General features: G+C 30.9%; 1 protein-coding gene across 1 annotated transcript in view; it reads left to right on the top strand.

Moving 5' to 3' along the window:
* LOC114339210 (glutamate receptor ionotropic, kainate 2-like) overlaps positions 1-16,145 on the top strand; it is a 192,667-nt gene extending 176,522 nt beyond the window's left edge. The window contains exon 14 of the mRNA XM_050645520.1: positions 10,666-16,145. Coding sequence (XP_050501477.1) covers positions 10,666-10,906 — 241 coding nt within the window. The 3' untranslated portion in view covers positions 10,907-16,145. The remainder of the gene's footprint in view (positions 1-10,665) is intronic.
* The last annotated feature ends 6,867 nt before the right edge of the window (positions 16,146-23,012 follow it).

Below are 23,012 nucleotides of genomic sequence, written 5' to 3'. Positions count from 1 at the left end.
AGATCTTTTTAAGTGAAAATAAATAATACCTTTTCAAATATTTATAGTTTGGAAAATGGTGCACCCCAAGGATCCATACTCAGTCCAACACTATTTCTGGTAGCAATAAATGATATAATCAAAAATATTCAAGCACCCTTACAGGCTCGTTTATACGCTGATGACCTAGTGGTATCTATTAAAGGTAAAATTATTTCCTCTATGATTTCAATTATTCCTCAAAACTTTTTAAATACTCCCGAAAATTGGTCCAACTTTACAGGTTTTCAATTTTCAATAGAAAAATCAATAGGAGTCATATTCTCTTCAAGCTCCTTGCCACAACCCCCTACCCTAAGAATGTATGAGAAACAGCTATAGTTTAGAGATCATCTCAAATTCTTGGGTTTAATCTTCGATTCAAAGTTAACATGGGTAAATCACACCTCAAATCTAATCCTTTCCTGTAATAAACGATTAAATGTATTAAGATCTCCCTGTAATAAAAACTAGGGCTCAGACCAATCCTCTCTACTCCTCCTGTATAAATCTTTAATACGTTCTAAGCTAGATTATGGAGCAGTTTCTATTCCATTGCTAGTCAATCTCTACTCAAATTATTAGATATTATTCATAATAAAAGTCTTAGATTAATCACAGGGGCTTTTCCAACTACACCTTTACCCAGTATTTATGCTCTTTAAGGAGAACCATCGCTACATCACGGCCGCATGTACCTCGCTCTATCATATGCAGCCTCAGTCGCTTGCAATACTTTAAAGCCAATATATCAAAACACTTTTACGACGAATCGTAAAAGTAAAAATGTTTTATTTTTAAAAAGTGTTTTATTTTTACTTCGCCAGACGAACGGAGAAGCAGTATACTGGTACCTGTTTACAAAAACAAGGGAGATATACAACAATGTACAAACTACAGGGCTATAAAACTGCTTAGCCACACCATGAAAATATGGGAAAGAGTAATTGACAGACGGATACGTGAAGAGACCGAAATATCCGAGAATCAATTTGGCTTTATGCAGGGTAGATCAACAACAGATGCAATTTTCATTATAAGGCAGTTGATGGAAAAATACAGGAGTAAAAAAACAAACGCTCATATGGTATTCATTGATCTTGAGAAAGCATATGATATAGTTCCTCGAGAGATTCTGTGGTGGGCACTCAATAAGAAAGGAGTCCCTGGTGAATATGTAAAGATTGTGAGGGATATGTATGAGGGAGTAACGACTAGTGTTAGGACAGGTGTGGGAGAGACTGATAAATTTCATGTGAAAGTAGGATTGCACCAAGTCTCTGTGCTTAGTTCGTATTTATTCTCATTAGTTTTGGACCAGATAACAGCGAAACTACAGGGTAACATTCCATGGTGCTTAATGTATGCTGATGATGTCGTGTTAGTAGGAAATAGTGAAAGAGACTTAGAACAAAATCTGGAACAGTGGAGACAAGCTCTGGAGGAAAAAGGTTTAACACTTAGTAGGACAAAAACAGAGTATTTGGAATGTTCATTTAAAGATGGAGCTACTACAAATAAAATGGTATCTTTGGATGGTGAAATGATTGTGAAAAGCAATAGTTTTAAGTACCTAGGATCGGTATTACAGAGTAATGGAGAAATAGATGGAGATGCATGCAGTAGAATTAGGGCTGGATGGATGAAGTGGAAAGAAGCGAGTGGTGTGTTGTGTGACACAAAAATTCCAATGAAGCTGAAGGGCAAATTCTATAAAACAGCCATAAGACCGGCTATGATGTACGGAACTGAATGTTGGGCAGTGAAAAAGAAAGAGGAACAACGAATGCATGTGGCGGAAATGAGAATGCTTAGATGGGTGAGTGAAGTGACAAAGAAGGATAAAATTAGAAATGAGTATATTAGGGGAAGTCTAGGTGTGGCACCAATTGATGCCAAAATGAGAGAGCATAGGTTAAGATGGTTTGGTCATGTTCAACGTCGAGAGGTTAATCACCCAATACGAAGAATAGCTGAAGTGCAGATTGCTGGAAGGAGTAGGAGAGGAAGACCAAAGAAGACCTGGGGGGAGGCGATAAAGCAGGACATATTGGTAAAGGGGATTAACATTGATATGACCCAAGATAGAATTGTGTGGAGAAATGCAATTAGGGAAGCCGACCCCGCGTAGGGATAAGGCAAAGAGAATGATGATGATGATCAAAACACTTTTACAAACAAATATGTAAACATATTCCAAGGAATAATTAATTTTCCGGAGGTTTTCTCCTCGGATATTAAATACCCCAAGCCTTGGCTGGAGTATTTCGATAAATCCAATACACACCATTCTCTGATTCGGTTTAAGTTCGAGGTCCTCTTAAAATAGTACCCCGACCACCACAAAATCTACACAGATGCATCTAAATCCTTAGACGGAGTGGGGGCATCAATCGTTTCCTCAAAAAACAATCTTCTTTTACGTTTACCCCCAGCATGTAGCACAAATTCAGCTGAACTCTACGGCATATACCGACAAGGATCTACAGACCGAGCTAGTCTCGTAAATTTCACGGCTTCGAGCCACGCTTCACGCAACCGTATTTGCGTACTTGTGTTTCGAGTTGTGTGGTCGAGTGGTGTTATAATTTACCAAATTTAAATATTATAATCGTTTCTACTGATTCATAATATACTATAATATAATATATTAAAGTTTTTAATGTTGCTAATATTATTAAAGTTTTTAACATTTTATTTTAATATAATTTTTTTTAATAACAATATTACCTCCTAAGTATTGCACCTAGTTCAAAAAAAGTACAAGATAAATACCGCGGTTTTTTCATATGAAAATGCAAAGCAAAATATACAATTTGCAGAGTAAATGCTTGTTTTTTTGATAAAATAATATAAATTGTATGTAGGTAGGTAGCGTAGCTAAGCGTTGAGTAGTTATAGCAAAAGTAGCTACGCCATCTGAGACACCGCGGAGACACGCAAAGGATGAAATTAGTTTTATTTTCTTTTCTCATGGAGCATGATTGAGAGTTTTTTAAAATATGTAACAAAGCATGTTGTTTTGTTACCTATGTTGCAAATATGTTGTTTTTTTTTTGCAAATTACAAAATATGTTGTTTTCAATACAAGTTGTTATACTACATTCATCTCGCTAAACTCAACCGTTATCGAGATAAACGCATTTTAAATATGCGAGACAACATAGCTTTTTGCTTAAATATCATTGTAGTTACACCCGAAAAATAACTTAAAATCATAAAAATTGACAAAAATGTATCGCAAATTTCTTCAAATGGAATTTGCGATGCAATGACATAAATATGAGAACTGGCACAATTATTATGGTTTCAAGTTTATTTTTCGGGTGTAACTACAATGATATTATGCAAAAAATTATGTTGTATCGCAGATTTAAAATGCATTTATCTCGAAAACAGTTGAGTTTAGTGAGATGAATGTAGTATACCTTTTTTAAGTAAAAATATTGAGAGAACAAAAATTTTTATTCAAAAAGTATATAGAGTAGGGGATAGAAGATAGCGCTACTATATCCCAAACGCTCTACCAGAAGCTCTTGGTCAAAACTGTTCCTATGACAATATAGTTAATTTAGGGGAGTGCCCAAGTAATTATGATACCGAAACCTGGTAAAGCTTTAACGGATGTTTCATCATACCGGCCAATAAGTCTACTGCCAATAATGTCAAAACTTCTTGAAAAGCTGTTACTTAAAAGAATTATGAGCGACCTAGAATTCCAAAACTGGATCCCAGAACACCAATTTGGATTCCGGCAAGGTCATTCTACAGTGCAACAATGCCATCGCATATCAAATGTAATTAATAGAGCTTTGGACAATAAACAGTATTGCACAGCAGCCTTTCTGGACATCAGCCAAGCATTTGATAAGGTATGGCACCCAGGATTACTTTATAAAAGCAAAAAATCCCTACCCAACAAATACTTTGACTTATTAAAATCATATCTAAATCACAGAGAATTTGAAACTAAAGTGGAGGATGAACTATCAAACCGTAACAAAATTCAATCAGGAGTCCCACAAGGTAGCATATTGGGTCCGCTTCTTTATGTACTGTACACATCCGATTTACCAACCTCTCCACAAACCACCATTGGAACTTTCGCTGATGACACAGCAATATTTGCAATTGAAGAGGATCCAAGAGCTGCAGTATTAAAACTTCAAGAACACCTAGACCAAATTGGACAGTGGTTAAAGAAATGGAAGATAAAAGCTAACGAAACTAAGTCAACACATATAACTTTCACACTAAGGAAAGACCAATGCCCAAATATTAGCCTTAATCAAGTCAACATACCACAACAGAACATCGTCAAATACCTGGGGCTTCATCTTGATTCTAAATTAAACTGGAAACAACACATTTTAAAGAAGAAGAAACAAATTGAGTTGAGAGTGAAAAAAATTAATTGACTTATAGGTAGAAAATCTCGACTCTCAATTGAGAACAAACTGCTGATTTATAAAACAGTCATCAAACCTATATGGACGTACGGTATAGAACTATGGAGTTGTGCCAGCAAATCAAACACAAAAATTATCCAAAGAACTCAATCAAAAATTCTACGCACCATCGCAAATGCCCCGTGGTACATTTCCAACCAAACCCTTCATACAGACCTAAACATCCCGTTAGTCAGCACAGTAATTCAAGAAAGAGCCAACAGACATCACGAGAAATTGGAAGACCACCCCAACCAATTAATATTACCATTACTACAGCCACTAAACAACAGAAGATTGCGAAGATTATGGCCCATAGATCTTCGCTGAAACTGAGGTGAAACCGCTGGGTGATGTACCTCATAACGCCATTTTAGTGTACAATAATACATTGATGTTATTGTACTTGTTATCAAATTAGCTTATAGAATATGTAATTCTGATTGTTAATAAATGCTTACAAAAAAAAAAAAACTTCGGAAAAAATCAAAAAAGATAGAACTTTTTGTACTTTCATTAAGGAATGTTTAATAAACAATATATCAAAAAGTTCTACTCGAGAAGTGGGTGCTTCATTTTTTATTAAACAAATGAACTACGAAATTAGTTGTTTTTCTAAATAATTGAAAATATAAATTTTAGAAAAAAACTGACTTGACCATTGAAAAATTCAGACAATTTTACAAAAAAACACTTTATATAAATAATTTTATAAAATTAAATCTGTATCTTCTATAATTTTTTATTTATAACGCTAAAGTTACCCTTCTCACAAACATTGGCGTACTGTAAACTAGCGTACGGCGAAGTGCACGGTTGAGTTATTTTAATGTAATTCTTTAACTACTGGATCAAATGAAATTTTATAAATTGAACATGAAAGAAGAGTAATTAAGCTATCTTATGGTTATAATAAAAAGCAATAAAATATATGGGCATAAGTAGGGTGGGGGCGGAAATTGAGCCGTACATGAATTTTGTTTAAAAATGATTTAAAATGTGTAACTAGTACAATTTTCTTATAAAACCCTCAATTTTGCACAACTTACCTTTCAAGCATCTTACTAAATGATGTTTCATTCAAAAAAACCTCAAAAATTTAATTCAAATGATGTGACGTCTCAAAAAATGTAATTTTTGAAATCCTCGTAGTTTTATAGAATTACCACCAATTTAAGACGGTATTACTCAAGTTTGAACAGATATATTACACTTTTACAAGTACCCTTCCAAAAGCTTAGGATGTAATCTTTAAAATGCACTGAATTATTTTACTTTATAAATGAAATAGAATATTTCTTTTTGAGAAAATTAAGAAAGATAACAAAAATGTAATACAAAAACCGAAAATTACCAGCTAAAAAAATGTTTCTACAAAGTGAACAAAACTTTTTTCTGTAAAACTTACCTAAAATACATTTAATAATAAGCTTCAACAATAATAAATGTTCAGCAAAAAAAAATTTTTTTAGCTCTTATACAGTATGTCTGCGTAAATTGGAACCTATTGATAACTTTTTTATTATCAGTTTTACGAAAAAAAAGTTATTCTTTATAAAATACTCTGCATTATATATAATCTAAGATGCACTCATCAAATATCACATTTAATTAATTTTATACGAGGTATGTCAAAAATATGAATTTCACTTAAGAGTAAAGTACCGTTACATTTCACAATATCGAAAATTGTTATTAAGAAAAGTTGTTTGGAATTAAATAAATTGTTTTAGTGTTCAATTACATCTTTCTAATTAAAATATTGTGAATAATAAAGACACTTAACTCTGAAGAATAATTCATATTTTTTACATACCTCGTATAAAATTAAAAAAGTTTGATATCTGATGGTTGTATCTTATATTTTATACCAGGGAGAGCATTTTATAAAGAATAACTTTTTTTCGTAAAAGTGATAATAAAATAGTTATCATAATTGTAATAAAATGATGATGAGGATCCGTAATTTGAGAAAATATTTAAAAAAAATTTTCGATTAGAATGATGCAATTGTATATTTAAACATAGTTTTTAATTCCAAACAACTTTTCATAATAGCATTTTTTGATATTCTGGAATATAAATGTACATTACTCTTTAACGAAATTTATATTTTTGACATAACTCGTATAAAATTGATAAAATTTGATATTTGATTTTTGACTATCCAGAGCATTTTATGAAGAATAACTTTTTTTCGTAAAATTGATAATAAAACAGTTTTCCATGTGGCTCCTAGCTACGCAGCCATACTGTATAAGAGCTTCTGTATACGAATTTTCAAATTGCAATGCCATATTCGGATTCAGAATAATCAAAAACAAAATAAAAACATATTTCATCAAAAAGTAAAATGATGAATTTAACGATATTTTTAAAATTATTTATACAAAATAATTGTTATTGTTTAAACAATTAATAAACAATTAGCGGCCAAATCTGCGAGTAGAACTTTTTACTTTAACATGTATATAAACTAACAAAAACAGTTTTAGAAAAATATAAGCTTGTTTGAATTTCTCCGAAACAATTCATGTTTTCGTTCTAATTGCACTCCCCTAATTATCTAGGATCCATAAACATTTTGTATAATCTGCAGTTATTTACTTTTGTTATTTATATTTTGTTCCGTCGCTAATAACCTCTTGGTGGATGCGACTTATTTTTCTAATAAAAAAAATCTGTTTAAGAGTTTTAACTACACTTAATAATCGACTGAAACAAGAATCGATTTTTTAAGTTTTTATTTAGATATAGTTGACATTTTGTAAATCATAAGCTTTTCTTAAACAACACCAGTCATAAATAGCTATTAATAGTTATTTACGATATAAGTATTAAAAGTACAATTTTAGGGCATGCATGTGAAAGTTTGCAGAATGAGCGAAGCGAATTCTGCAATTCACATGAGTACCTTAAAAATGTACTTTTTAACACGTATATAATACAATATTTTTTCTACAAACGTCTTATATACAGTCGAACCCGCTTATTAGAGTACCGCTTATAGGAATATCCCGGTTTAAGGAATAGAATTTTGAGATCCCGGAACATTTCCATTTACTCCTCAATAAATTTAACCGTTTATAGGAATGCGTTGTAGTAAAAGAATACCGCTTTATCTAATGATTCTGTTACCAAAAAGTTTTTACGTACAATTTCCCACAAATTTATATGTTTTCTGGTTTATAGGACCTGTCGATAATATATTTTATTACTTACTTTATTATGGGTACCAATTCTACCTTCCGCCAAACATTTACCGATCATAAAGTAGGTATGTACCTAGTTTTTCAATTGTGTAAATATTCTTATTGCTCACCCACCACCCACGTCGGTCGTTGTCTGTTTAGATTTTTAGAAACAGTTGGAAGTCATAAATAACCGCTTGTAATATAATAACCGCTTTATAATATGTAAGTAATTTTCTGGAAGGTAAAACCAATGTAAATTTTTGTATTTATTATATATTAGAGCAACAAGTGACTAATATCTTATGTACTTACTTTACTTAATCCAGAACTCGTCTACCTTTCGGTGTGAGTTTAATATCTTATGTAACAAAACAAATAGTTTCAGATTACCGATTATTTTTCCAGGAAAAAAGTAAGTCAGTTGTATGTATGTTAATAAGAATATATTACATATTGCATACATTTCATACTAATTTTTGTCGGTATGCATGCACAGATAATGTAGTTTGGTATTTTAATAAAATACGTACTAGGTAATGTATTATTGACATACAAAGAAATAAAACCATATACATAATATGTGGACATAACGTATGCATGTATATGTACATACATGCTATGTACATGTACATTGTACATACAGTATGTACATGTACAAAGTGTGTTGTACTATTGTGACGTATATTCGGTACATTAATTTCTGCTAGCCACCACTGATCGGTTATTAGAATATCCCGGTTATAGGAATAATTTTGCTTGGCACGAAGGCTATTCTAATAAGTGGGTTCGACTGTATCAACAATTATAATTTATTCATTCTCAATTACAGGACAATAACTACAAAAACTTTTACTTAACCTTGACTGACATTCCATTTTTATATTTTCTTGACATTATATCAAAACTGCCTATACTGTCAATACTTAAATCATAACAACCATAAAATAACATCTACTTTTATTGTTGTACGTATATTCTAACACATTTTAATAGTTTTTTTCTAAAAACGTGTTAAAATGCAAAAATATATTTTAAATTAAATTTTAAAAAACCTTTTAAACCACCTTTTTCAAATTGCGCAAGTTGTACTATTAATATTAATGGTAATAAATGAAATATAAATATTTTGACGTTTCACAATTTGACAATTCACTTTTTACTGCAGTGCCTTAAAAATTTGAAAGCACTGGTGCCTTAAAGTAGCATTTTTAACGCTCCTATGGAGTGCTAAAAATTACATTTATCTACTCTATGTCATATGTATAAGTTTTTAGTTTGTGAAAACTGTCAATATATATATAGCAGTGCGTGAAGTAACAATGTATTTTAAATGGGATTTACTTTTTCGCACACTTTCAATGGGATTTTGGCACACTTTCATATAATCAAATATCCTTAACTTTCGCGTTGTCATGGTGATGACAATATGAGCAATGACTTACAACAAAATTTTTAACAGTTTTGTTGTTTGAAAGTAGTTAGGATTTTTAAATGTCAAAGTTATAAAAATTGTAGAATAGAAATGAATTCCAGTGACGAAGAGTTACAGTTTTTTTATTTGTTTATCGTAGATAAAATATTGTATGAAACTGTGCGTGAAGTACTTTTTGCGAACTTACGCGATGTATTTATAGCGCTCCGTTGTTGCTCGTGCTCAAAAAATCGCGTGCGTTCGCAAAAAGCATACTTCACGAACTGTTTCATAAATAAGTATTTTAACAAGGTTGTAGAAAAAATATTTTTTCTACGAGCGTGCAAAAATGTCTACTTTCGCGCACGCATTTTAGTTTAGAAAGTTTCACTTTTCCGCACGCGTGTTACTTTTCCGCACGCGGTTTTTACTTTTCCGCACACGTATTAATTTAGATATGTTAATATGGCCTTAAAGTAATTAGAATACATGCAATAAACTAATATTTAGATATTATTTACTAATTTATTTCAAATATATCTTATTGTGTTCCTGTTTTAATGGAATTAACGCGACAATTCGATGAAATATAGTTATTTTCCTAACAAGTGCAGAAAGTCATTCTTTTCCGCACGCGATTGCAGTTTATCGAGCGACGCGAAGCGGGAGTTCGGCAAGCAGTCAAGTGCGGAAAAGAGACTTTCTGCAAGAGTTAGGAATAATATTTTTTCTAAGAGTCTTTAAAAAATTACCAAATCTTAATCAATTAATTTAGTTAATATGAAAATACATACACAAATTTATTCTTTGACAAGGTTGTCAAAACTAAACTTTCAAAATAATTATTTAGCATGATTCAAAACGACTGTTATTGTCTACCGATTTGACTTTCAAATATTATGTCAAAATAATTTTATTTCATCGAATTGTCGCGTTAATTTCATTAAAACAGGAACACAATAAGATATATTTGAAATAAATTAGTAAATAATATCTAAATATTAGTTTATTCCATGTATTATAATTACTTTAGTTCCATATTAACATATCTAAATTAACACGCGTGCGGAAAAGTAAAAAACCGCGTGCGGAAAAGTAACACGCGTGCGGAAAATAACACGCGTACGGAAAAGTGAAACTTTCTATACTAAAATGCGTGCGCGAAAGTAGACATTTTTGCACGCTCGTAGAAAAAAATTATTTTAACATAATATTCGAAAGTCAAATCGGTAGACAATAACAGTCGTTTTGAATCATCGTCATGGAAACCAAGATCGTCGTCATGCTAACTAATTATATTGAAAGTTTGGTTTTGACAACCTTAACAAAGAATTAATTTGTGTATGTATTTTCATATTAATTGAATTAATTGATTAAGATTTGGTAATTTTTTGAAGACTCTTAGAAAAAATATTGTTCCTAACTCTTGCAGAAAGTCTCTTTTCCGCACTCGACTGCTTGCCGAACTCCCGCTTCGCGTCGTTCGGCAAACTGCAGTCGCGTGCGGAAAAGAATGACTTTCTGCACTTGTTAGGAAAATAACTATTTCGTGTGAATATAAAAGTCTTTAATAAGTTCCTATATTTTATTATAGATTTTCTGAAATGGAAAAACCTATGGGTGGTGCAGAAGATGTCGGAGAGGAACAATCTGAAGATAAAGATATTAATTACGAACTAGTGAAAAATGCTCACAGCGCGGAAACTTTGCAAAGCAACCACAGTAGTAAAAGTAAAAGAAGCAGACGAAGCAAAAGTAGAAATAAAAATAAATTAAGGCCACCAAGTCTAAGTAGTGCCCCAGTTGGATGGAGGGATCCTCAGAATGGAGTTTAGATTTAGGTTTAGGACCTACAAGTACAAGATTTAATTTTTTTGTTGAAATAAACACACTGACTTGATTATATTAAATTTGGATCCAATTGTGTCTATATACAAAATAAATGTATAAAATATTTCTAAAAAAAATCTTTTAAACTGATCAAAAATATAGACCAGGACTAATCTGTAAAAAAACGTGTACTTTTGGATGTGGGAGGTGGCATTCGGATTTTTGCAGATAACGTTAGGTGACACTTTCAGTAATAATAATTGACTTATGCTCCTTCTTAAATATGCACGGAACATTAATCAAAAAATTAAAATATTTAAAAATTTCGAAATACTTCGATTTTTTCTGCTTTCTTTACTTATAACTTTAAAACGGTTCGTTTTGGAACAAAGTTGTAGAGAAATAAAATAAAGATAATTGAATTTTTGTATGATATACGACTGGTCAAAAATGTTTTAAGGTATTACCTTTTCCGCAAATCGCCAGGAAATTTTGACATTCCTGTCAAAATTTCTTGAAGAAAAAGTCAGGACTTCCTTACTGTAAGGAAATGTCATTTCCTTACTGTAAGGAAATGATATTTCCGTACAGTTGTTAGTGTTAAATTTATAAGCGTCAAGTTTGACAATTCAACCTCAATACGTTTCCATAGTAACCCAAGTAATTTTATTAGGAATTTCAAAGCACCATTTATTTGGGAATAAAATTATCGCGTTTTTTTTAAATCAATCAATATCTGTCGAATTTTAAACGATTTGCGGAAAAATAGTATGTTTACCTCGTAGGAAAAGCCACATTCCTGGACTCTGTGTTGCTAAGTCTCGGCTTGCGCCTCGACTTAGCAATCTTCACAGTCGTCCAGGAATGTTAAGCTTTTCCTACCCGGTAAACAATGTACTATTTCTGCAATATTCGCGGTGTGCAAGTACTTGGAAGGGAAACGAGAAACGACCGTGCGCGAGTCGCGGAGAAATATTGCAACTATCTTAAATAATTCATATTGTCAATTGAAATTGTCAAATTGACGTATATTTCATGCCTTCCGTCATTGAGGCAGAAAAATTATATATTGCTCCACAATATTGATATGATATGCAATTATTATATAAAGGTAAATTTAATTAATTGTATTTTGCTTGCAGTACTGCATTTTAATAACTAATTTTATTTACTACATAAAATTACTTACGTTTGCATAACATAACCTGAATCTTATTTTTTCTTCTCATTATTTTTTTGGAGTATGGCCTTGACAATTGTCCAGTAACCAGGACTAATATAATTGGCCAATATAATTAAAAGTGCGAATAAAAGTACAGAGCGTAGAAATAGGGGTCGCTTTGCCGAACTTGCACGGTCCCAATAGCAATAAATACAAAATAAGGGGACAAAATACGCCTGTTATTATTCAATGTTTCTTAACCACTTTGGTGGCACTTAGAACCTTAGTAATTCACTTAGAAAATTCTTATAACTTACGTAAATGGTCTACCAAATTTCATTGAATAGATTTTGCATAATAAATTTGCAATATAAATGTTTTTAAAAAAGTTCAAATTTTTTAAAATCTTTCTGAACAAAAAGTAGACCATTTAGAAGTTGGCTATTTTTTTTACATATAAAGAGGCGCTCTACCTATCTAATACACTTTACAGAATTAAAATCGGATTATTAAAGGGGCCTCAGCAATGTTTTAAAAGTATAAAACATTTTTTGGCTTATAAAAAAATAGCTTTGTTTAATAATCAAAAAAAATAATTTTTAGCAATGCAAATAACTAAAACCGGTATAATTTGACATAAACTTTTAAATGCTCTCAGCAGAATTGCTATTTTATTTTTTAATCAAAAGTTATTCTCGTTCAAAAATTGCAATTTTTCGATTTTTTGAATGTTCCACCGCGTTTATTTCGAAAACTATGCATCCTACGAAAAAACTTGTAAGAACATTTTTTGCTTAGAATTACCCAAGAAATGCGAAAAATCGATGTTATGTAATTCCTCAAGCTCTTTGTTTATAACACTCTTATCGACATCCGGATCAACTGTTACCCAAAAAATTCGTATTCTACGTGTCAAAATACATAAAAAAACCTATGTAAGTCCATCTAAATAAAGGAGCCCGTAGCACCCCCTCCTGGACACAGCACTAATTTGTTTATAAGTCAAAAAATTGTTTATAACTTTAAAACATTGCTGAGGCTGCTTAAATAATCCGATTTCAATTCTGTAAAGTGCATTAGATAGGTGGAGTGCTTCTTTATATGTAAAAAATTGGCATATCTTTGTATGTTCTAGTTTTTGTTGTGCAAGATTTTAAAAAATTTAAATTAAAAAAAAAAGTTTAGATTGCAAAATTATTATGCAAAATCTAGTAAGTCAATTTTAATGAATTTTGGTGGACGGTTTTAGCACATTACAAAAATTTTCTAAGCGAATTAGGAAGGTTCCAAGTGTAACCTAAGTGATGGAAAAACATTGAATAAAGACAGGCTTGTTGTGCCCCCTTATTTTATATTTATTGCTATTTTGCAGAAAGGATGTTAAATTAAAACATTTTTAACTAATCGTATATGATGGAAAATTTAATTTTTATCAAAAAAATCTTTGTTTTATTCCCATACGACTTTGTTCCAAAATGAATCGTATTAAAATTTTAAGCAAAGAAAGTAGAAAAAAAAAACGAAATTTTTTGAAATTTTTAAATATTTTATTTGTTTTATTATTGTTCCGGGCATATTTGTGAAGGAGCATAAGTCAATTATTATTAACAAAGTTATCACCTAACTTTATCGGCAAAAATCCGAATGCCACCTCTCACATTCATCTAAAAACAGATCCTTCCTGGTCTAATATACCAGTAATACTTTTTTAAGTGATATAATAAAATTTTTTTATTAAAAATCCCTTATACTTACTTACTTACTTACTTACTTACTTAAGCCGTCCTCTTGTACCTTACGGTGTCGAGGTAAGTGGAGAAATCAGACGTCTCCATGCCTTTCGGTCAGTAGCTAGTCTTTCTGCTTCTCTCCACCCAATATTCCTTTTTACGCAAGCCTTTCCAATATCTGCGTTCCACGTTCTTGCTGGCCTGCCTCTTCTTCGTTTGTTGTCGGATGCCGCTTTCCATACCCTCTTTACAGTTCTACCTTCACCCATTCTCGTCATATGTCCGAACCATGATAACTGTTTCGTTTCAAGTCTGTCTAAGGTCCTACCAATACCGCACCTTTCACGTATGTCTTCATTTCTTATATGATCACGTCTGGTCACCCCGAATACCGCACGTAAATATCGCATTTCGCATGCTTGAATTTTACTACGGATGTTGTCATTCATTGTCCACGTTTCACTACCGTAGAGTAGCACCGGCTCGTATTCTTGTTCTCATGATCATCTTTCAGTGCGTCACAGTTTTTCGATTTCTTTCTAACGCATTAAATTGTATGTGACAGAAAAAAAGGCACGTCCGAGATTACAGACAGTAAGTTAGTTATTCTAGTTGTCGATAGATGGCGCCATAATAAAAAAAATATTTTTTTTTTAAATTAGATACTAATATTACAAATATAATCTGTATAATTTATAAGACTATACAAATCAAAGAAAATACCATTTTATAAATGCAACACATTTGATTTGTTTTTATTCCAAATTGAAAATAAAATGTGACAACTGTCAGATTTAACTAAATTGTCATGTTAGAATAAATGTCATAAATGTGTATTATCACGGACTTACCCTTTTTCCTATCATTTGTTACGCACTGAAAAATGCTAATGAAAAGGACAATATACAGTTTGGAACACTTTCATTTTTGTTTTCAGGCTTACTTTTTTGTTCCTAATAAAACTTTTATTTAGCGCATAGTACAATTTTGTTGCACTCATTACCCTGCTGTTTATTTCTGGTTCTATATTTCCTTGTCCATTCATTGTTGATCCTAAATACTTGAAGTCCTCTACTTGTGTAATGGTCTCATTATTCAGCTTTACATTTATATTTTCTTGTTTTCGATATTACTAAAGCTTCTGTTTTTTCAATATTTATTTTCATCCCAAATTTCTTAAAGGCTTCATTCCAAACATTTACATTCACTTGCAAGTCTTTTTCTGATTTTGCCACAATTACCAGGTCATCGGCATATATCAACTCTGACACGTGAACTTGTTGAAGTTTATACACCCCTACCCTAGTTTTTTTACCTTACCCCTGCATTCTTTTGCAATTTCGTCCATTAGAGTGATGGATAGAGTGATAAAAATCCCTTATAAAAGGTATATAATTATTTATTTGAAATTTATTTTATTTTATTGGAAAATAAACTATAATTTCACTTAAAAATTAAATTTAATTTCCCAGTCAAATAGTAAATTGCTTAACATGCCGCAAAGAAACAGCTTCAGAACAACCTTAAGGTATATAATTTTATTAAAATCCCTTCAAGGGTGACATGAACTCACAGAACGTTTTCGACATAAAATATCATCATCAGTGCTAGTAGGTACAGGTTAATCACATGCTAATCCACCAAAAATGTCTGGGTATAAACCTTTTAAATGGTGTGAAAATGTGTTGTGGTCCTTGGGCACCGCATGACTCCCCCACACCACGAGGGTTGCTGATCAAACTGATCTGTCCTTACATTAGGAATGTTGGATGGCAACTCGAGTGGCATGTGGGAGAGTCATAAAGTGCCTAATGGCCGTATCTTTGACAATTTTATCCATCGTTTGGAATTTTAAATAACAACGTAAAGTTAACACATTTTCATAATACATTTAAAGGGTTTATACCCCGGTATTTTTGGTGACTAGGGATGTGACAAACCTCTACTAGCACTGATGATGATATTTTTATACCAAAATCGTCCTGTGGTTTGATGTACCCCTTGAAGGGATTTTAATAAAATTATATACCTTTTATAAAGGATTTTAAATAAATTTTTTTGTGATTATTGGTATACAGCCAGCTACAGGAAAATTATTTTTTTGTGGATTTTGAGATAATAAGTTGTTTTTTATTTCTTTCCTTTTTATGGAAAATTTAACAATCCTATTTATGTTTAATTCACAGTTTTAGTAAACGTTTCCGAAAGTCAGTGTATTTACAAATACTATTAATTAAAGTGAATGTGTTATTGTAAATATATGTAATAGTGAATTTAGATTGTCAGCTTTAATTTTTTAATTAACGTAGATATTAGCTTACCAATATACAAAATAAAGTTGAATTAAAAGATCTTTTTTATTTTTTTAAACGCTTTTATTTAGTTCAATAGATTGCGTCAAATTTTTGGATGTTAATTTGACTACCTTTTCTTCCAGGCAAATGAATGAAAATTTGCAGACATATGCATTCGCGGGAACAATACACGAATAGACAACAAAAACTTTTTGTTTATGTTTATTAATTGTTTAAATAAGAAAAAAAAAACGATTTTAATGGAAAAAGGCCTAAATTCTCTTGTTTTTTACAATGTAGAAACTTGAAACTTTTACGGATTGTAGCTAATGATATAACCTATACGTAATTTCACTTTTTACGTTAATTGTTTACGTTATGAGTCATAAATAAACAATAAAGTTTTAAATTTTGAACACTCATATATTTGTTTATAAAGTACGATGCAAATGAAAGGAATAAATTCGTTATTTCGTAAAAAGGCGACTTTAAGGAAAAATCCCGAAAGAAGTCGATTTTTATTTTTAAATTACGATATTTTGGCATATATGTCATACTAGTGACGTCATCCACCTGGGCGCGATGACGTAATCGATGATTTTTTTAAATGAGAATAGTGGACATGCGATAGCTCATTTGAAAGGTCATTCAATTCTTCATTTAGTAATATAAAAATTTATATAATTATTTGTACAGGGTGTCCAAAAATAATTTTTTAATTAAATTATTTGACAAAAAAAAAGAATGTATGTAATTTATTTAACTCAGAATACATTTTACAGTTGCACGTAAACAGAAAAAAAGTGTATTTCAGAAATAAACATTGCTTTTCGATTAAATTAAATATTCGAGCCAGCTCCCGCCAGCCACCTGCCTCTTGGAAGTTTTAACATTCAAATTAAGCGAAAAGCAATGATTATTTGTGATATAAACATTTTTGTCTGGTTTCTGACAGCAGTAAAATGTACTTTAATTTAAATTTAATAAGTTACACACATTCTTCTTTTTTTAAACGCTTTTCTTTAGTTCAATAATTTGCGTCAAATCTTTAAAGGTTAATTTGCCTGCCTTTTCTTCAATGCAAATGAATGAAAATTTGCAGACATATGCATTCGCGGGAACAATACACGAATAATCAATAAAAAAATTGTTTATGCTTAATAATTGTTTAAATAAAAAAACCGATTTTAATGGACAATGCTTAAATTCTCTTGTTTTTTACAATGTAGAAATTTGAAATTTTTACGGATTGTAGCTAATGATAAGAACTATACATAATTTCACTTTTTACGTTAATTGTTTACGTTATGCTTCACAAATAAACAATGAAGTTTCAAATTTTTTGCCGATTCCGACTACTTTTTATGTTTGTACATCATATGTTTTATATACATATTTTAATAAACATGACGATATATTTTAATGTTTAAAAAGTGTAAGACTAAAAAGTAAAAAATAAAAAATATAAAAAAAAAATTTAGGAAACGCTTTTCTTTAGTTCCGAGTGACTAAAATTAAAAATATTAAAAAATCAACTAAAAAGCAAAAATTAAAAAAATTGAAAAATCCAACACATTCGTTAAAGAAAAGCTTGGGTCGAAAACCGTTTATTCGATGAAGACGCGCCACGCTTTTCTTTGACGAATGTGTTGGATTTTTCAATTTTTTTTATTTTAATTCAATTTAGAACAACTCCATACAGTGTTGAAAGAACCAGACAATTATATAGGCACTACTGGATAAATTTAAATACTATAGGTGAGTACTGACGAGCATTTTTCTCCGAACTAGCAGAGTGCGCTGTAATAAATTGCGCCTTAAGCGCTTAAAAAATGGAGTGGAATAGCTTTTGTATCGCAAAAGGTTTTATCTCTTTTTTGTAATTATACGGCCTACAAGACATATTATTAATTTTTCAAAGTCTTCTGCAGACATTCGAGTAAAATCTTTAAAATGAAAACTACTCATATCTCCCAACAGAGTTGTTTGTTGCGACTTTTTTATGTTTTTTTTTTAATTTATCTCTATTTGTCACAAATTTAATAATAAAAAGCTTCGGCAGCTATAACCAGATTCTCTGTTTAAATGGTCGGACGAACACTGAAATAAAATGAAAATAATATGAGAACGCGGCGAATATAACGAACATTTCTAATAACCTGAGCATTTGTTTGTTACTACGCGCTTGGCTCGTTCGGTGCAGTTGGTAGTTCGGAAAAAATGCTCTATGCAGTACGCACCTTAAGGCTTACGATAGACAAACACAATAATTAAGGTGACGATTATCTTCTTCGATGCTATGCTCGATTATCTTGCGTTGGGTATCAAACTGACCATACTAATTTTGTTGACCGTGATGTGGAAAAGGGATGCGAAGGATCTATTAAACTTAAACCAGTCCCTTAGGTAAGACATGACGTTGTTCTTTTACCTGGTCCTCAATTTTCGTCTATATGGCTTTGTATTATTAATGCCCAGTATTGTAAAACATTTAACTTACCAAGTAAAATTTAGTTTGAAAGTAAAACAATTTATTTTACAGATTTGCGTATTATAAACGCAAAGTAAATTAACTCTGGTATTAAATCTGCGAAATAAACTATTCTTTAGTTTTCTATCAAGTAAATTTTATTTAACAAGTAAATATGACACTAATGACAGTTTCATTGTGTTTTCGGCTGCAGTGAAAATGTAAGTAATACCTAAGGTAATTAAGTTTTAGATTATAAACATTTTCTGTTTGCAAATACGTAGTTGAATATTTAGAAATGTACTTCTTCATTATTAAACTAAAAACTATTAAATTTTTTTATTTTAATAACTAATTTAGGTAGGTACAATAAAATAAAATTAGGCGAACGGGCATTAAATTTTCAAATTCTTGAACTCATCCCCATATTGATGTTTTAGCTGTAGAATCTTTTCTTTAACTGCCAACTCTAGTTTCTGTTTTTCTAATTTTAAAATGTCTCTACTTAACTCTTCCTTTTCTTTTCGAACTTTAAGAATTTTTAAAATCTTCTTTCTTCAAGAATTTTTAAAATCTTCTCCCATGTGGGACTCCCTCGATACATAATTTTACACTTTTCCGGTAGTTTAACAGGTTCATTTCCAGTGCATTGTTCAAGACTACCTTGGTCCTGTACTTCTTCAGCAACTTGTGCAACCTCACCTTCATTACGAAGAAGTTCATCAAATGGAGCGGTGCTGTCATAAATATTTACTATTGGCTGCGTTCCACTAGTACTCGCCATAGATAAATATTTCTTCCCAATGGAATCTGTCTCTTGAAATTTATTTGAACCAACACCGGTTTTGTAAATTTCCACTTTTTGATTGGACTTATCTGTTTCGGCTTTTTTTAATGCTATCATAAAGAAGTCTTAACTTAACTGGCCTGCATTTCTTATTCCACTTTGTGCCGTTGCATTAAAATCCTCAGTGATAACCCTCCATACTTCGTTCTTCAATTTTAAACTTGTGCCATCCGTTTGTTTATTGTCAATTACATTAAAGAATTGTTTTACGATTTCTAAAAGGTTTGCTTTCTCCTGCTCTGTATACTTTTTCCTCGCTCTCGTTTCTTTTTAGCCTTAAAAACATATGTTGACACTTCAGGAATGCACAAAAATAAAATTAACCTAATTCGTAAATAATCTTTTTCTTATTTCTTATACATATTTTGTAGACCGCCATCTGTAATTATACTAAGAAACTACAAACAGTTTTTAATAAATATTTTATTCAACAGTTAGTTATCTACTTGGTAGTTTTGCTTTATAATACAGAATTTAATTAACTCGTCGATTTAGTAGCAAAGTAAATACCCGTGTTGAGCTGGCCCCCCCACTTGCAAAAATTAAAAAACAAATAGCCCTAATTTATGAGCTATTTATGAGCTTTCATATTCCGTAAACTAAAAATTTTGAGCTCGTTCCACTGAGCAGGAATTTAATACTTTAGTGGGGGGGGCTGAGTCAGCCCCCCCACTACTTAAAAATAGGAATATTGAATCGGTTTTTGCGGCAGAATTACGAGCTATTTATGAGCTCTTGAAATTATATAGTTTTGATTTTTGAGCTCATTCCCTTCACCCCCAAACAAACCTTTAAATTATTTAACTTAAGAGAAAATGCGGAGAAAACTTAAAATATATCGTATTGCGGATATAATTCCTATAGCTTATATTCTCTAAGAATAAATTATTAAATCACGTGCATTTCGGTTATTGAGCTACAACCCTTTCGCAAGAAAACCACCCTATCTTCCCGGCTTAAGAGAAAGTTGTACTAAAAATGCAATTTAATTAATTATTTGGCGACTACATATCATTTAATAATTTATAAGCTCCCAAATTACGCGCATTTAGATCAGTAAATTGCAATTTATTTTATATAGTGCAGTCACTGAAGGTAAAAATCAACGATTACCTTCAATTTCGGTGAACCTTCATCAATTTTCACTAAAATGGGTCAGTGGTTAGAGGATACCTCAAGAAACAAAGGTGATATGGTACCACCTTTCGGCTTTACCCTGAGGGTGGATACAGCCCCTTCTCGGGGGTGAAAATTATTTTATAAAAAATAACTGCACAAATTTATAAAAGAACAAATTATAAGCAAAATTTATTATATAAAGCTATTAAAATAAGTCAATACTTTTTAAGTTATTAATGATCAAGGATTTTAATTATTCGTGAAAAAAATGCACGTTTTGAAGCGGCTTTTCGTAAATCACTGAAAAATTGTAACTTTTTACAAAAAAGTTAATAGTAGTTTAATTCGTATAACTTATATTCTAAGAATAAACTCTTAAATCACGCGCCTTTCGATTATTGAGCTACAACCCCTTCGCAAGAAAACCATCCCATATTCCCGGCTTAAGAGAGAGTTGTACTTAAAATAATTTAAATTAATTATTTGGCGACTACATATCGTTTAATAATTTATGAGCTTGCAAAATATACTCATCTCAATAATTATTGAATTGCCCTTTTCTTTCTATAGTGATGTCACTAAAGGTAAAAATCAACTATGACCTTCGATTTCGGTAAATCTCCATTCATTTTCACGAAAATTGGTGAGCGGATAGAGGATACCTCAAGAAACAAAATTAACAATAACAACTTAGCCACCCCTTCTCGGGGGTGAAAATTACTTTATTAAAAATAACCCCACAAATCAAGAGAGCGACAAATTTTAAGCAAAATTTGTTATATAATGTTATTAAAATAAATCAATACTTTTTGAGTTATTAAAGATCAAATATTTTAATTTTTGTGAAAGAAAATGCATGCTTTAACGCGATTTTTCATAAATTACTTAAAAACTGTAAGTTTTTACAAAAAAGTTTTTATAACTAAAATTGAAGCTAATAAAAATTATAATAAATTGCCGACTTGAAAAACATTTTTAATGTAAATTTAAAGTAAGTTATAGGTAATTAAATGTATAGTTTTTTCGGCGACTATTCAAATCTAAGGATTCAAGCTTAAACAACGGGAAAGAGATGCATTTTATAACACTTACCAAATACTTGTCAAAGTACTTAGAAATACCTATCAAATGAGCTCCAGAAAAAGTTGATAGCATCAAAATTTATACTCCAAAAATTTTTACAAAAAAAAATGAATTTTTTTTGAATCACTCTGTTAATTTTTATGATATAAGTTACATCCAATTATTTGAAAGGTAATTTCAAGAGCTATAAAAATGTAGTACATTTAGGCCCGATACTTTATGTCTCGATTAACAGCCGGTTAGTTCACCGGGAATTAATCGCGACCTCTTTAGGGTCTCTTGCGTTGTAATAAATGCAATTATAAGTATTATTATTATTCTTATTTATAATCATAATAATACTTGTAATTGCATTTATTACAACGCAAGAGACCCTAAAGAGGTCCCGATTAAACTCCGGTTAACTAACCAGCTGTCAACCGAGACATAAAGCACCGGCTTAATCTTTCAAATACTTTATTTTTTAGGATAATAGGTTAAAGGGCTCCAGTTACATTGTTCTCGTAGTAAAATTTAAGCTTAAACGTTTCTATCTTCGTTATTTTGATTCATAGATAAATCAAAAGACAAGTAAAATCTTTGATAATAAAAAAACTCAAATTTCGTTATCTATCATTTTTTACGTCAATCGAGTATTGTTGGAGTTATTATTTTAAATATGATCTAAAAAATAAAGTATTTGAAAGATTAAATGTAATACAGTTTTATTATACTGTACACTTTATAAGTATAAATATTGATGCTATCAACTTTTTCTGGAGCTCATTTTTGATAGGTATTTCTAAGTACTTTGACAAGTATTTAGTACCTAATTGTTATAAAATGCATATCTTTCCCGTTATTTAAGCTTGAATCCTTAGATTTGGGCAGTCGCAGAAAAAAATATACATTTAATTACCAATAACTTACTTTAAATTAACATTAAAGGGTTTTTCAGGTAAGCAATTTATTATATTTTTATTAGCTTCCATTTTAGTGATTAAGACTTTTTTGTAAAAACTTACAGTTTTTGAGATATTCATGAAAAATCGCTTTAAAGCATGCACTTTCTTTCACAAAAATTAAAATATTTGATCTTTAATAACTCAAAAAGTATTGATTTATTTTAATAACATTATATAACAAATTTTGCTTAGAATTTGTCCCTCTCTCGATTTTTGGGGTTATTTTTAATAAAGTAATTTTCACCCCCGAGAAGGGGTGACATATACCCCAGGCTAAAACCGCAAGTTGTTATTGTCAATTCATGAAAATGAATGCAGATTTACCGAAATCGAAGGTCATAGTTGATTTTTACCTTCAGTGGCTGCACTATAGAAAGAAAATGGCAATTCAATAATTGAGATGCGTATGTTTTGCGAGCTCATAAATTATTAAACGATATGTAGTCGCCAAATAATTAATTT

The sequence above is a fragment of the Diabrotica virgifera genome, chromosome 3 (genome assembly GCF_917563875.1).
Source record: "Diabrotica virgifera virgifera chromosome 3, PGI_DIABVI_V3a".
NCBI lineage: Eukaryota > Metazoa > Arthropoda > Insecta > Coleoptera > Chrysomelidae > Diabrotica > Diabrotica virgifera.
The sequence above is the reverse complement of the archived record's forward strand: the minus strand, read 5'-3'. Positions and strand labels throughout refer to the sequence as shown.